Raw genomic sequence first — 16,244 nt, forward strand, 5'->3', positions numbered from 1 at the left:
GCTTAATGTTTTGCTTTAAAACAGTTTTCCTTTCAAATGGCTGATAACATATTTCACATTAGATGTCACTGGTTGAAACACAGAAGCACTGGAGGGACATCTCACTTTCTCAGGGGAATGCAGGGAGCAGTAAATGCCAGAGCTGTATGCACTCTTTTTCTTCCTACCCGGGTGACTGAATCTTCTGTTTCCCCTCCCCTGTGTTGTAGACTAAGCTTCAGAAGAGGAAAACAGAAGTCTGCCATTTTTCAAAGAGAAGCCTATATCCTTGTGGGTAGGGTTTTTGTTGAGGATTACTAAGTCTGAATCAGGCAAATGAAAGACTTTAGTCCTTGTCGTCTTGAGCATCAGTTGTCTGTTTTATATAAAAGAGAGATCTCTTCCTTCAAAGTAGCCTTTAAAAGAAAGCATCAATAACTGAAGTTTCAAGAGTGCCTGATAATATTGTCATCTTTGGGCATTCTCTACGATTGCTGAGCAGCTTGAGCATCTCCAGATGTCTGAAATGGAGGAATGCTACATTCCTGGATCTGGAACAGGCTTGATCATTAGGATGTTGTTGAGCTGCTGAGCCTGTGAAAATGGAGGAATTCTAACATGTGCACAAGATGTGTACTTTCATGAACAAAGGGAGCTCAAAACCCCTGAGGCACAGAATTTAGTCATCTCCAGAGCTAAGCAGCAGCTGAGGAGCTTTTAGCATAAAAAATTTGGACTTAGGTCCCAGATTCATCTAAACGTATCCAAGATGTCACAAAAACTTATTTTCTTAGCAAGCAAATATACTTAGGGTGTGTACAAAGTTCACACAAGATGGAATATGATGTTAAATTATCTTATTGTTGTCTAAAGCAATTTAAAATAGTTAAAAAGATGAGTTTGGGTGTTAGAGAACCACATTTTTACAAAACTGCACATAAGCAGTAAAAGAGGCATCTCCTCTGTTTACACAAAAAAGAGCGCTTGGAATTGGATTTTGCTTTTGAATGAAGAGTACTCCCGCAAAATAATTCAAACCCAAATATTCCATCATTCTGATCATGTACTTGGCAAAAATGAAAAAAAGTGATAGGTCTACACTTTACTAAAAGAAAATTGGCAATTCAGTTTCAGTTGTCCAATGGACTGAAAGAGGCCTCGTGTAAAATACTCCAAACACATTGTAATTATTAATTATGGTAGGACTGAATATTTTCCATCTTTATAATGAAAAAAACTATATTGAGAAAATGATTTTAAAACATAACTGCAAATTGTCTTGCTCCTCAGTTTGTAGTTTGTTATGCCAAGTATATGGGTTTTGTCATCCTGGGACTTATTAGCTTTGCTGTTTAACTACTTATGTCCTAAAATAAAGATAAGGCAGATGAGAAATGCCTGGTATTGAATCCTGAGAGGTTTATAGATGCCTAGAAAAACAGATCATTAGAAATTTCAGTGTAGTATTGAAATGTATTCATTCTGTTTTGCTTGCAAAAGATTTTGTGTTGTTATCACTTTCACATATCAGTAACTCATCAGCCTGGATTTTCTGTAGTGACTGAAAAGCAGATAGCTTTGTAAAATTCAGAAGAAAAATGCCCTTAGAATGCAGTGTCATTATGTGGTGTGCCTCAGCAAGGGAAGAGTATGTCATAGCAATAAATACACAGGGTCTCTAACTTTACTTTAAAATCAAATGAAGTGTTTCAAAAATATTTACTTTACAGTGATGATCAACAAAATAGCTTCTCTGATGCATGGTAATGTCTGTGCCCTAGTTCTCTGTAGGAAAAACATACCACATGTGTGACTGGGTACTTTGGTTTGGGAATTTCATCAGTGGAGAGTGTGTGGGGTAGCTGGAATGTTTGGGCTTTCTTGACTATCATAACTTTCTCTGCTAGGTTGTTACAATTCAGGGATCCTTTTTCCAATTAATTGCAAAACTGGTTTAAAAGAATATGTTAGCCTTGCTCCCAGCCCACACCTAATAATTCTGAGGTCAATACTGTTTCAAGGACTTTGGATGGAGGGCCCCAACTGAGCCTATAATAGAAGCTGTCCCTCACTCTTAAATACGGAGTAGCTACTTGCTGCCCACCAAAATTTTAGGCTACTCAACCCAACACTTCCCAGTATCTATGACCCATCTTTTATATTTTGCTTTTCTGCCTGCTGAAACTGGGCAATTAACTTATTCGCCTCTGCTGGGGAGACTTTTCCTTTCTTCACTTATTTAGATTAAGAATCACATTTTTAATCAGGATGAATGTACGGATCTTGAGAGTGCCTTCTTGTCTGTCTCCATAGAGGAGTAACCCAAGGTTTCCCTTGGCTCTGAAGGAATAGTTTCAAGAAATTTCTTGCAGCCTCCCTTATTAGTGGGCCTGATGACTCAAAAATACCTGTATCTCTGTGCACACAGCTCAGTAACTATCTCATTAACTGTGACTGATGAGAGTCAAATGGAGCAAGGTCCAAAAAAAAAAAACAAGACAGGCAGATGAGGTAATAATTCAATCTAGTGTGACAGTGGATCTGTGAAGCCTTGATGACCCAAAACAGGGTACATTTTTTTTGTCTTGCAGCATGATATTCCAAGAACATACAGGGAATCAGTGTTGTGCTACTTCTTTTAAAATGAAACTTTAAAACAAACTCTAAAATAAAGCAATATAAATTGTGTTTCTACAAGGGCCTTCATACATAAAGCATGCTCCATCTTGCTAGGATAGTTCTTGTTACATGATGCTAATCTGGTGTTTGGTAATGCACACAGGTCCTCCAGACGCAGCTGGATACCTTACTTGAAGGACAAGAAAGCATTAAAAGTTGCAGCAACTTTACGGCGCAAGCGCTCAACCACGGCACTGAAACTGAAGTTCTGCTGGTGAAGAAGCAAATGAGTGACAAGCTGAATGAACTGGCCGAGCGGGACTTCCCGTTACAGCCCCGTGAAAATGATCAGTTGGACTTCATAGTGGAAACAGAAGGCCTGAAGAAGTCCATTCACAATCTGGGTACTATTTTAACCACTAATGCTGTTGCCTCTGAAACAGTTGCCACAGGTGAGGGGCTGCGTCAGACGGTGATTGGGCAGCCCATGTCCGTCACCATCACAACTAAGGACAAGGATGGGGAGCTCTGTAAATCTGGGAATGCTTACCTCACTGCTGAACTGAGCACACCTGATGGGAGTGTAGCAGATGGAGAAATACTTGACAATAAAAATGGCACTTATGAATTTTTGTATACTGTTCAGAAAGAAGGGGATTTCACTTTGTCACTGAGACTTTATGATCAACATATCAAGGGCAGCCCATTCAAACTTAAAGTGGTCAGATCAGCAGATGTGTCCCCTACCACTGAAGGGGTTAAGAGACGTGTTAAATCTCCTGGCAGTGGTCACGTGAAGCAGAAAGCTGTGAAGAGACCTGCAAGCATGTACAGCACTGGCAAAAGAAAAGAGAATCCCATTGAAGATGATTTGATCTTCAGAGTAGGTAGGTGGTTTGTCTGCTCCCTATTGACATGCTCAAAAATAGTGCAGGGACACTGGATGAAAAAATCTAGAAGTTAAAATACTTTAAAGTTAAAGCTGTAAGCAGAACAACCTGGTAATGCCTTTAGGACTCTTGACTTATTTCATACATAAATTTTAAACACATGCTTCAGAAATTCTGTTTGCAGCAAATATTTAACTGGAATTTGAGTTGAAAAATGCATACATTTGATAAAATATTTTACCACCTCTTCTGTACTCTATTGGGATTATAAAATAAAAATATAATAAGATCAATGCTTCATATGAGATTAAATTACTTCTTTTAAAAGTTGCAAGGCAAGAAGGGAAGTAGGGGGATTCCTCCTTTAAAATTGTTGCCCTATAGATTAATCTAGTTAAGTAACCTGGAACTATATTTGCTGAATCCTATGGTCATATATATTTATTTCATTATGTCAGCATACGACAAAATGGCAATTTCCTTTATTTGCTACCCCCCTCCCACCCTACAAATTTCTAAACATGTTTGCTTTTTTATATAGTGTGATGTTATCTCTAAATCTGTGGACTTGTAATACTTGGTAAAGTATAACATCTTGGGTCGTTTACTGTGATTTTTTTTTTCAGGTCTTTTGATGTACACTGTTTTTAAACTGTACAATAATTCATAATTTTAAAAGTCTGTATTTATTGTGTTTCTATAATGTCTGCTTATATAGTTAGAAAATACTTTTCACTTTGCACAACTCAAGAAAAAAACAAGTTAACTCTTAATATTTACAAGTTAGCGTTTTAGCAGTATGTTTTAAGAAATTTGACAACCAGTCGGCAAGGTGACTTTCCCCTTTGTAGCAGAGCATGGATGGTGGTTCATCCTGGAGGGTTTTGAAATAATCCTATTGAAAATTCATCTGGACATCATTTGTCAGTTGGTTAGCCCTGTCCAGCCAATTTCTGTCCATCAGTATCTCTAATAAGTTTCTTGCAATGATAAAGAGTACATACAATAACATAATGGTTTTGTATCAGAAAATGTATTCAACAAGCATGCTTTGCTGGCTGAACAGGACAGTACACTGAAATCTTTGGATGGAGCTACTCATAAAATGACCAGCCTTTCTGAGATGGCCAGTGCATTTCTTTGTATGATAAATGACCCCATAAATATAAGAAATCACAGCATTTTTTCACAGAGGCAATGATATCCAGCTTTATTGTCACTGCAGCTAAGTTGTCTGGTGACTGCTGAATAAAATGTTACGAATATGATGTAGAACAATTCACATTGAAGTTAAGCCAGCCCTACTTGGCAGTAACCATGCGCTACCATCCAAAGCTCATAGGCAACCTTTGTTAAATTAGCACACAGACATAGCCCTTCCTTTAGCAGGAGAGTGTTCTTGTTGCAAAAGCTATTGCTTTAGTCACCACTGGAAGAACCTGTTACCAATCCTGTGGGGAGAGAAGCCGTTGCAGAGGGCAGAGTGATCAGCCTCAGGCTCCTGCTGGAATGCAAATGGACTCTTGGGCTCTTCCCAAATGCAGCATCACTGCTGGTACTGGTAGCAGTGGCAGAGGGTATAAATGTAGCCTAGATCTTTTTTGGCCTCTTTTTGTAGACAAGCTTAACAAAACAGTTAAGAATAAAGTCTGAACCTGGTCTAGAAAGAAAACCTCTCTCTAATCTCTTCTGGAACAGTTGTGATGTTGTATGCTAGAAAGAGAAGGGGGTGGATGGACAGATTCAGGCAGAAAGAGTCTGTGGGTCTGTAGCAGGCAGGAGGAGGATAGAAAAGCCTGCACAAGTGTGCTGTGCCTGTGAGTAGCCGGGGGCTCTGTTACTCATTGGGGCTGACACCTTCACTGAATGCAAAGCCTTCTTGTTCACATATATCAAGCAGTAATTTGTCCTAGTGTGAAAATCGTAGCTCCAATTTTCTTTTTTCTTTTTTAAATATATGTCCTGAAAATATTTAAATTATTTAGAACCTGTTAATACTCTTCTTACAATGCCTTTAGTATGGATTAAAGTGATTACAGTTTGTAATTTCCGCTTCTGTAACCCTTGCTTCTAGTGAGCAGTTTCTGGCCTGATTAGCAAATAGTGGTATGGCAGTGGCAGTGTGGGGTTTTTTTGTTTGTTTTTTTTTGTTTTTGTTGTTGTGTTTTTGCTGTTGTTGTTGTTTTCTGTTGTTTTTTCTTTTAACTATTGTCTCCAAAACGCCATAAACTCTAGAAGTCTTAAATGTTTTCCAAGAAATGCAGTGTCCTTTCTTTCTGTTATGATGCAATCCTGACCATGTGCTTAATTTTGGAGTTCTGTATCCTCCCCTTCTTCACTGCTCTACCCTCCCAAAAAACAAGAGAAAATAATTAGAACAAGAGCTATGCATGTCTCAGAGCTTTTGCTTCAATGAAACCTCTAAGGAGTGTCCATGTTTGGGATATATAGGTTGCTATTTTATTGAAAAACTGAGCTGAGAGTAGTACTTCATCCTATTACATGTTCAGTTTTCAGCCAATTGTTTCACAGAATGACCTAACATAGAGATGTCCCTCTGGGTTTCCATGGGCTTATGCATCATCTGAAAGGTCTCTTAAACCATTGCAGCTGTAATGCTCTATCTTTTTACACTCTTCCAAAATACGCAATATTAATGAAGACAAGTAAAACTTCTGATATCTTCACAGGGATTGCCTTCATGGATTTAAGAGTTTGTTTAGTTCCAGTGTCAGCTCGCTTCAAAAAGTTAAGGTTCAGTTCATTTTTTGATGAGGTAATGTAAAATAAAGTTTAGCACTGTTTTCCAACACAACTGCATATCTCAATTTTGAACCCATTGTTGAATTCATCTGATGGCCCCAGACAAATCTGGGTTTGTATTTTAAAATGGGCAAGATAAATAATACATTTTGGCTGCCAGAAGCTCATACAGCTGTGTTGGAAAATCATACTGTAATATTCCTATGGTCATCCAAGTATACGGAGTATGCTATTGTATGTATGCTGATATATGGGCTTTGTGCACAAGTAAATTGATGAGCTCACAGCAGGAGATTCTTCTTGTGCCGGTATTAACAGAGATAGCATTAATACAACATTAGTACAGTTAAGTGCTTTCATTCATGGGGAATTGGGCATTGTATCTTTTGCCAATTCTGTTATTCATGGCTTTAAAAATGGCAGGTGGTTCTATTCAGAAATTTTAAGATCAAGCGATTGCACATTCATACATTCATGTAATTTATTATTTACAAGAACAGAATATTTTTTGCCTCCTCCTTTCTCAATAATTTACATCCTCAGCCTTTTAAATTTTTTTTTAAACAGGTGTAATCTCTAAGAGTGTGTCCATGCGGTATCTGTGTAGCACATACCTAGTTTATACAAATGAAAACAAGAATGTGCTTAAGATACCCAGAAAATAATTGTTGTGCAATGGTTTTTGCTACCTCTACAAGTAGTAGGAAAAACGAAAGTGAGAGGGAAAGCTCTTTTGCATTACTCTGCTTTTGTGCATTAGACCTGTGCTGAGCAGCGGTATGTGGAGGTGATGGATGTTCACAGTATCAGCCACTTCTGCCTTCCCTGGTAAATCTCTCCCATGTCCTTCAAAGGAGGGTTAAGAGCAATGGGTGTCATCAGTTTGCTACTCTCTCCAGGACCCCATCTTGTGCTCTAGCTCTGCTGTGATGTGCCATATGCCTTGGTATTTTTTTGTCTTCTGACAATTTTCATGAGTGGGTTCTTTGACACCATTTAGCAGTAGTGGTGCTATTTCTCACATTAACTGCTTTTTCTCTTAGTTTATTTATATTTGGGATTGGCATCAGAGTCAGCCAGATGGAGAGTTGGCTCTCTGCTAGAAAGTTCAATTTTCCCTGTGCTTAGTTGTCTGTTCAGTGAGGTAACTGCACATCTAAGATTAGCTGGTATATTTAACGTGTGTAATTCACTCCAATTAAAAAAACAAAACAGGAGAAAGAAAGTGCCTTTAACAATACCTTCTGTCAGCCTCCTTACCAGGTGCAGATGCATCTTCTGGTCTGTTATCAATGGTGAATTAAGGAGCCTTATTGTGAATTTACTCCACATAAAAAGTCATTAACAAGATCTGTGTTATAGTAGCTTCAGTGCAATTTAAAAGCAGGCTCAGGGGGAGCATAAGGGGTTCTGCCTGAAACTCTGTTTTGGATTGTTCTGTTTGAAAGGAACAAGGCTGCCTATAGATGCACACTTTTTGAAGTTTTGCAAAAATACAAGTGGGTTACATGGGTAAACATCTTCTTGAAAAAAATATTAATTTTTCCATCTGCAGTTAGCCCCCTTGTATGAATGGTCCAGAAGAACCTTCTTCCCTCTGGCAAGCAGCACCTGCTTCTTCCCATTCCCCTATCCCTTCTCTGCCTTTCCAGCAAGGTCATGTCCTGGCCAAATCACAGCCTGGCTAAGGACATAGGAGAAGGAAGGATTGTGTAGGTCTAGTTGTTCTGTGTAGCGCAGAAGTATGATACATTAAATACAGAGGCCCCTCTGACACACTTTAATCTGTTGTTCTTCATTCTCTGCTTCAGAACTCTGGAACAAACCCATTAGTTAGTATGAAATAGTGAGATGTTTTCTATGCAGAATTTATACTTATGTAGAAATAGGAAAGCCTAGTAATGGGGAAATAGAATTTCATTTTCCAGTTCATTAACTTAAATCCCTCTGAGGCTTGTCATGAACTCGTTATGGGTTTGTGATGGCCACTGCGAAATTTGGCCACGCTTACACTGCATGGTTTTGCAGTTACACCTGCATTGGACGGGGGCTGAAAAACTCTGACATCACATTGTTGGCAAAATCTCCAGGTGGGTCTAATATCCTCATGACAGAGACCTCATCTTGGTTTGATTCATGCAATTTGGGGTTTTGCTGCTGTACTGGCAGAGAACTGCTTCTGAGGTGCACCTGCCCCTCAGATTTGTGCATACCCTACTGTGGCAGCAAGGGCTCTGCTGCACAAGCAAGGCTTGGAGGTGGTCTTGGGCAAGTTTTTAGGGACAGATGCTATGTAAAGCAAATTAATACATATCAACCCAAACTTCACTACTAACAGCGTGTGGGAGTATCTACCAGAGTTCCTACTGAATTATTCATTCTTCTTTAAAGGTTACAAGCATTATGTGCTTTCACGCAACAGAACAATTGATTTTAAAACTTAGATTTGCACGGAAACTTGGATTAGAAACACTGACATTTACTTTACAATAAGCACATAGCTTGTTAACAACCCGATTTGGTGCAGTTTTACTACAGAGCCTTTTGCATTTCAGCCGTATCTATTATGAGAGATGGCATCACATCCTTGCAACATAAGCTTTTACTAAATATCTTTTGGCACTCTGAGGAAAAAAGAAACAAAGCTAGGGAACAAGAAAACAAATCCTAGATACCTGTCTATGCAGTAAATATGTTGACCTTCCCATGCTGTTTAGTTTTATCCTTTTGTTCACTACCACATAGAGAACAGTCCAAGAAGTATTTGAAGTGTTGTAGGCAGGTACTTACACAACATGTTACGGTTACTTGCAACCTCTGAAGTCTGTCCATTAATTTGTAATCTTTCTGCAGGGTTTTTGTCTCTCTGAATCCACTCCCTTCCTACTAGGGGCAGTGACATAGTCTTTATTTGTTTTAGAAAGCTGGTAAATCTAGGTTAGCAAGGAGGGAGGTTATTATCTATATTAGTAAAACTTAGAAAGCAAAAACTGCTCCTTCTATCACTATGTGCATCAAAACCGCATTGTCCAACAGGTTTGTCCAGATGCCCAGCACTTACAGAGCAGATTCTTATTGAAGTTGTATGATGTAATTTTTAACATCTTCTGTGCTGTTAATGGGCATTCTTTTTCCCCTTCTTTTTCTGGCAAGATTCAATCTGGCCTCTATTGTGCAAGAATAAAAGTTTGAAATTATGAAGCATTTTGTGTGTGCTAGATTGTCTTGAACTGAAAATGGATACTGTTTTGTTGAAAGTACATCTTCAAAGCTCAGTTAATTGGTTTGTGCAGGCTATGCTCAGTAACACCAGAAGGAATTAGGCGGGGCTAGGGCAAATCTGTTTATTATCTGCATACAAAGATGATGTAAAAGAAGCTGTTCCAGAGACCACAGATCTGCTTCCTAATAATTCTGTTCAGCCTTCTCCTTTTGAAAACTCTGCCATCCTCTCCCAGTCCCCAGCAGCTTGCCATAGAAGTTGCAGTGAAATGTGTGCCTTTTCCTCCTTTATACCCCACAGTATCTCAGAACAGAAGGGAGCTAAGGCTGGGCAAAGACAGGCACGAGAGATGCCGGCTGTCATCTCTAAACCAGGCTGCGTGGGAAATGCTGGAATGAGGATCCCACAATCATCCTCTGGTTCCAGCCCTGTGCATTTGAAATGTTGGTGCCTCCCTAGGCTAAGGAGTGATGGGTGACTGCTCATGATGGAGAAAAGAAAAAACATGGCATGCCTTGGCACAGAGGGCTGGTATCTTGCAGGAAAAGATTTACTGAAGACTCTCTCTCAGGCAGGTATGTTTATGAAGCAGAAATCCCTACGTACAGGGAGAAATGATCATACTTTGACAGTCAGTTGCAGGAGCCTGGTTTTCCAGAGGCTAACATACTTTACTACGAGCTTTCCTCTCATCATCTGAACTTCTGCCACTGGCTGTGCTTGGATTCAGGTCTTTGCTGGCACAGTGAATTATTCAAATCAGAAAGTTCAAACTTACCTCGTTTCCTCCTGAACATAAGTTAGGAAATAAGCTGTGCTTCACTAACCTCAGCTTTCTTCTTCAGGCCTGCATGCTAATTAGGACCTAGGTGACTGGTTTAATAGCTGCAAAGTGCTGTGTACAAGGATGCTTCATGGAGCTGAATTTCATCTGCATGCTGTGCCTAATAAAATATTATTTCTTAAACTTAGTGTGAAATGTGACTATGGTGTTCCTGGGTAATTTCTTCTGTTTTCCCTTTGATGTATGTTTACAAGGTCCCACTGAAGAGTAACTCTTTATATAGGTCTCTCTTATCTTTCAAGACTAAATTCCTTGACTTTCAAGAACACTTTTCTAAGGGTAAAGAGCATACATTCCATGAAGTTTGTGCTAGTTGGTTCCAGATGCTCTAGCTTATGCCTTCTCTTTTCTAACAAATGTTTTCCCTTTACTCTCAGTAGTAAAAAGAATGTTTCTGCCTTTTCATCCATTCTCTTTGGCTGAAAGGCAAAAAAGAAACTTATCATTAGCATATGGTGGAAAAAAATTACTGCATGCATCCCTCAGGCACTGGTCATTAAAAGAATACACAGAAATGGCTCGAGTGTGGGTAATGTAATTGTTGTGTAACTCACTATCCCCTGAATATGCACTTTCCCCATGCAGCACAAAAACTGAGAAGTATTTGCCTTGTTTAGAGGATGGAGCATATGGAGTTCAAGAAAACAAGCCTTGAAACAAAGGGACATGCCCACGGCACCAAGTGCAGAGGAATTAAATGTTACTTGTTAGCCAGTGACAGGAAATCCACATCCCACAGCCACCACCACAGCAGAAAGAACGGTTGTCAAGAGCATACACATGCCTAATGAGAGTTAAATACAAATTAGAGCTAATATATATGTCTTATATTGGGCATCACAGTTTTAATCACTGAAGTCCAGGATATTTTGGACTGACTAAAATAAAATACGAGTTTTTCAGTCAAAACCACATATTGAAACCAATTAATGGCTGATACAAAGCCAGTAAATGCTTGTAAAAATACTTAACCAAGAAAAACAGTGCTGCATCCAAGTCTTGCAAAGAACATCTTATATAGTCTTTTTGTTTCAAAATTCATTCATTTATTATTAATAGCCTTGGAGTCCAAGATCATAATTGTAGTCTTGTCTAAAGACCCCTGAGCCTCTTTTACGAACAAAGCAAGAATTCAGATACTGTTTGTGTGCTCCAGGTGTAATTTAGACCAGCCACTTTAGGGCTGACCTTTTAAAGACATCAGTTTGCTGTGTGATTCTCCTTGGAACATTGCAGAACAAACAACTAAGTAACAAGGCACCTAAAATTAATGAACTTTTGTGAAATTTAGACATTTTACATCTCTTTATCCCCTTAAGCTACTGAGGAAATCACAGTTCTGTGTGCATTTGTCTGGGTAAAAATGGGACCTGTGTTTATGTATATTGCTTTATTAGAACAATCTAAGGTCTTCACAGAAGTATTCAGTCTCCAGGTATTTGTTTTCTTTGGCCCACATGTCCCAATCACTCAAAACCAGTCCTCCATCTGAGTTTCCCTTCTAAGGAAATTTTTAAAGCCTGTGGCTAAAAACTGTGTATGAGGGAATAACAAAATGGCTACATGCAAAGTGATCACCAGTATGTTTTATCTCAACTTAGTGACTTCACTGAGGAGATTTAGATAATTGTACTAAAACCTTGTCATTTCTCCTGGTTCTTATCTTAGCCTCTGTGTGTATGTTCCCACTGTACCGCCCCTTTCGTTGCTTTCTCAGTTAAATAAAAATCTGCAGTTTAAAAAAAGTCTATAACTTACGAAAAAACATTGTACTAGTTCCCTCACTCAAGAGGCAAATTGTGAACCCTTCTATTTCTGAAGGCCAGAGAGGTAATCACGTTGATGGGGGGCCTAGATGGTACACATGCCAAAGAATAAGAACACTCCCTTGCACTTAGAATTGCGGTTCTGTTACTGATACAGTTCTTTGAATTTGTAGCAGTGATAAGAACTCTTCGAAACAGAAATCTATATATCCAGGATGTATTAAATGCATGTTGTTGGCATTTAGGTCCTAACTGGTAAGTCCCATCTAACCTGATTTCTTATGTGCTTTGTGTTCAATTTTAGGCACCAAAGGAAGAAACAAAGGGGAGTTTACAAATCTTCAAGGTGTAGCTGCATCTACAAATGGAAAAATATTAATAGCAGACAGTAACAATCAGTGTGTACAGGTATGAGGATATGCCATTTCCAGTATTTTTCTTTTTCTCCCTACCCGCACACCTCTCCCTTCTTTGTAGTCCAGGAAAGAGAGAATTTGTACAATTCAAGCAGATATAGAAAATACAGAAGGATCTCAACTTGTTTATCATCTGTTATCATTCCATCTTATTGACCTGCAGCTATCTTTTTCAGATTTACAGTGTATCTAGTATGTATGGCAGTGTTTATTTCCCTTCCTTATGATGTTTGGCAAAGAATGAAGAAAACAAACAGTACAAAAATCTGGAAAAACGCATTTTTGTAAATACCATTTTACATTGTACATTTATCAATCCATGTTTCCAAATATAAATCTAGGCCAAAGTGCTGCAAATTTTATTTCTAAAACAAATACAAAAATAAACATGTAGATGTAATTTTCAAATGGCTTTAATCTACTTAATTGGCTTTTCTGTCTGACATCATTTATCAAATCTTTTCTGTGGTAGCAGCCCTGACACTCATGATTTCTTGGCTTATGTAACCTTTGTGAAATCAAGCTGTGTTTTTTCTTTTGTTTGCCATGTATATTTTTTACCATTAACAATTTGTCATCACTCTTCAGGCTGCCCATGTGGTAGCAATGAACAAGGCAGCAGTGTGTGGCTTGCTCTTTAGTACGTGAGAACAAGCAACAATGTGCAGTAAGAACGTTTTTCCAGGCCTTTTCAAAGAGAGAGAGTCAAATATTCATCAGCACTCTCACACTTCGTAATTTGCAGCCACTCCAGAGGAACTTCAATATCTAATTACCTGGCGTGGGGACACAACCAATAGACTGAATTTTATGTGGCTAAAGCATCTCTCAGGAAATGGCCTAGTACTTAGCCCTAAGTCAAATAATTAACTTTTGAAGTTCTCTTTTAGCTTCTATTCCTATATTTTCTACAGACTTGGTGTTCGACAGTGGCCGAGTCACTCAGTACCTCAGTTTCCTCATTTTTAATATGGGAGTAATACCACTTCCTTCTAGCTGAGAGGGATATTGTGAAGCTTAATTCACTAATGTTTGTAAAGTACTTTGAAATCACTGAAGAAACAGTGCAATGGAAGTGCAGAGAACTTATTTATTTTTAAATTGGGGTCCAGGTGGAAGCCTCTTCTTAAATTAAGAAGATCACTTTAAAATATGGACCATGTAAAAGTGCTTCGTGTTGCTAACTCTCTTCCTGACTATAGTGTTCATTAGGGACTTGCTAAAATCTAAGCTCCAAGAAATACTTGATGTTATTATGCAGATGTAATTTTAATATGAGCATTTTCTGTTACAGATATTTTCCAATGATGGTCAGTTCAAAAGCCGTTTTGGCATACGAGGAAGGTCTCCCGGCCAGTTGCAGCGGCCAACAGGAGTGGCTGTGCATCCCAGTGGTGACATCATTATTGCAGATTATGATAACAAATGGGTTAGCATATTCTCATCAGATGGAAAATTTAAGGTATGAGTTACCATGTGAATTCTCCTGAGCTTTCTCCATTTTACAAAGGATTGGAAAGTAATAGGTTTTTTTGTCAAGAAACTACATAGTTTGGTTGTAACTTAGTCCAAATTCCATTGTTGTGACGTGGAAAACCATGACACAGCTATGATGTATAATTAATAGGAAGAAGTCACAGCTGTCATACCAGTGTTATACCAAATGAAGACATGTTCCATTTCACAGTTCTCCATAGTAGGTACTTGGATGTCTTTCCATAACTTATAGTCAAGGATAACTAATGTGATCAAGTCTAGCTGGACTAGCTCAACAACCTTCATATTGTTAGTATTCTGATTATACAGAAAAGTGTGTGCATATATGTCCATACACACAGACATAAAACCTGATGAGGAGGACACGAGGCTCTTCAGTGACGTATGGAGGGAAAAAAGAAGGTAGCAGACTGATGGTGACTTCCTCTATTTACTCCATACATATCAGCAGAACAAGTGCATTGCTCGTGTATGATCCTGTTTGTAATAAATGCAAGGAAGGGCAACTCAGGATGTTGTTCCAGTGCTACAGCATAGACAGGAGTGTTTTAGGTGGGGTCATGTGCACTGGAAAAACTAAAGTGCAGTACTAATGTCTTAGGTTTCAGAAATCAGAAGTTCAGAGAAAAGCACACCTCTTATTTTCATAGCAACTCTGATCCCTTTAATAGAACTAAAATTAGAAGGCAGCTACTACATTACAGTGATGCTTGCCAACTTGCAATATTTATTTTGCTTGGGTTCAGGTACAACTCCAGAGAGAATTAACTGTTGCCTCCATTTGGTGCTGTTCTCTGAATGCATGTGACTGAGTCTGGCGATGCATGCTAGAAATAGCCACTTTTAGCAGAGTACACACTGTTCAGTGAGATAAAGAACCTGCAGGGAAACTTCTGCCATGGTCACTTATTTCTAGAGTCCTGCGTTGGAGAGAAATTGCCCGTTTAGCTAATTTTCTGGCAGCCTAATGACCAAAAAGCTCAGGTCCTGAGCTGCTCATGTGTGTACCAAGAAATTGCCTTCCTTTGAGCCGTCTTTGCAAAGTGACGAATGCTGTAGCAAATAGGCAGTTGTACTTTCATAGCCCTCAGTGGCTTCCATCTGGGAAAGAGACATGTATGCTTTTAAAAGTATCCAGATCCTGTGTAGACTTGAAGCTAAAATACAACAGTACCACTATGCAATGCAAGTGTTAAAAAAATACAAATTACTTGCCTTTGCAGAGTATGTGATTTGCCTTGTCAAGTAGTTTTGAAAATGTACATCTACACAGGAAAACCTTGGTTTTGGCTGAAGACCTTGAATGAAATTAAGACACCAAAACAAACCCCCAGAAAGATGTAATGTAGTTTAGAATACAAATACTCTGAATAACTTCAGTGTGTTTTAAATAATCATTGACATCATTAATGTGAACTACCTTGATCTGGACAGAGAGAACAGAGGGATCACTTTCTTTACTTCTTAAGACATGCTATAAATCCAGCTCTGGAGGAAAAAGCTATGACTCTGGAGGAGCCAGGACCCTATGTGCTATACACTACCAGCAGGGAGACAGGTATTGAAAAAAATGAATTATTAAGGTAGTTCCTGTGACATCGAACCCAGCTTTGTTTTTAGTCAGTGTTTCTGTTAGGTTGCAAGAGCTATGGGGGCAATGTTTGTGTGGTTAATGCAAGTTAATGCGTTGGACCTTACAGTTCTTGACAGCAGACTTATTAAATGAGAGATGAAATAGTGATATAAAGTACTGGCTTTAGATTGAATGCAACAGGCTATATTTCTGAGAGAAAAAAATATACAAATGTTTGTAGAAGCATTTTATATATTGAGGAGAGGCATAATCACATAGTTGAATCACAGGGCATGGATATAACTGATCTAGCCTGTAATTTCTTGTATGTTGGCAATTGTAATTCCTACAGGAGCTTTCTCGGATTAAATTGGCAAACACTTACTAAGATGCACAGAGAGATAAATAAACGGCCAATAATGTTTCCCTACAAAGGACTGTGCCTGCAAGTCATTGTATATGATCTCTGATGCAGGTGGTCTGCTAATTGGTAACTCAGCATTATCAGGGGGCTGTTTTGAACTTAATCTAACTGTTTTTTGTTGTTGTCCCTTTCTTTCTGTATTTACTTAGTCCCCCTTACTAGCATTTTAATAGTCACGTGAACCGGAAGGCAATTTCCCCCTGGAGCCAGGCCCAGGCATCTCCCCCGTCACAGCCCTGGGCTGACTCAC

General features: G+C 38.8%; 1 protein-coding gene across 5 annotated transcripts in view; it reads left to right on the forward strand.

Annotated features, from left to right (window-relative positions):
• TRIM2 (tripartite motif containing 2) overlaps positions 1-16,244 on the forward strand; it is a 68,845-nt gene that overhangs the window by 38,901 nt on the left and 13,700 nt on the right. For all 5 annotated transcript variants that reach the window (XM_082051451.1, XM_082051452.1, XM_082051454.1 and 2 more), the window contains 3 exons: positions 2,762-3,485; positions 12,389-12,492; positions 13,795-13,962. In XM_082051451.1, coding sequence (XP_081907577.1) covers positions 2,762-3,485; positions 12,389-12,492; positions 13,795-13,962 — 996 coding nt within the window. The remainder of the gene's footprint in view (positions 1-2,761; positions 3,486-12,388; positions 12,493-13,794; positions 13,963-16,244) is intronic.

Source organism: Streptopelia decaocto (assembly GCF_964273445.1).
Source record: "Streptopelia decaocto genome assembly, chromosome: 4".
NCBI classification, from domain to species: domain Eukaryota; kingdom Metazoa; phylum Chordata; class Aves; order Columbiformes; family Columbidae; genus Streptopelia; species Streptopelia decaocto.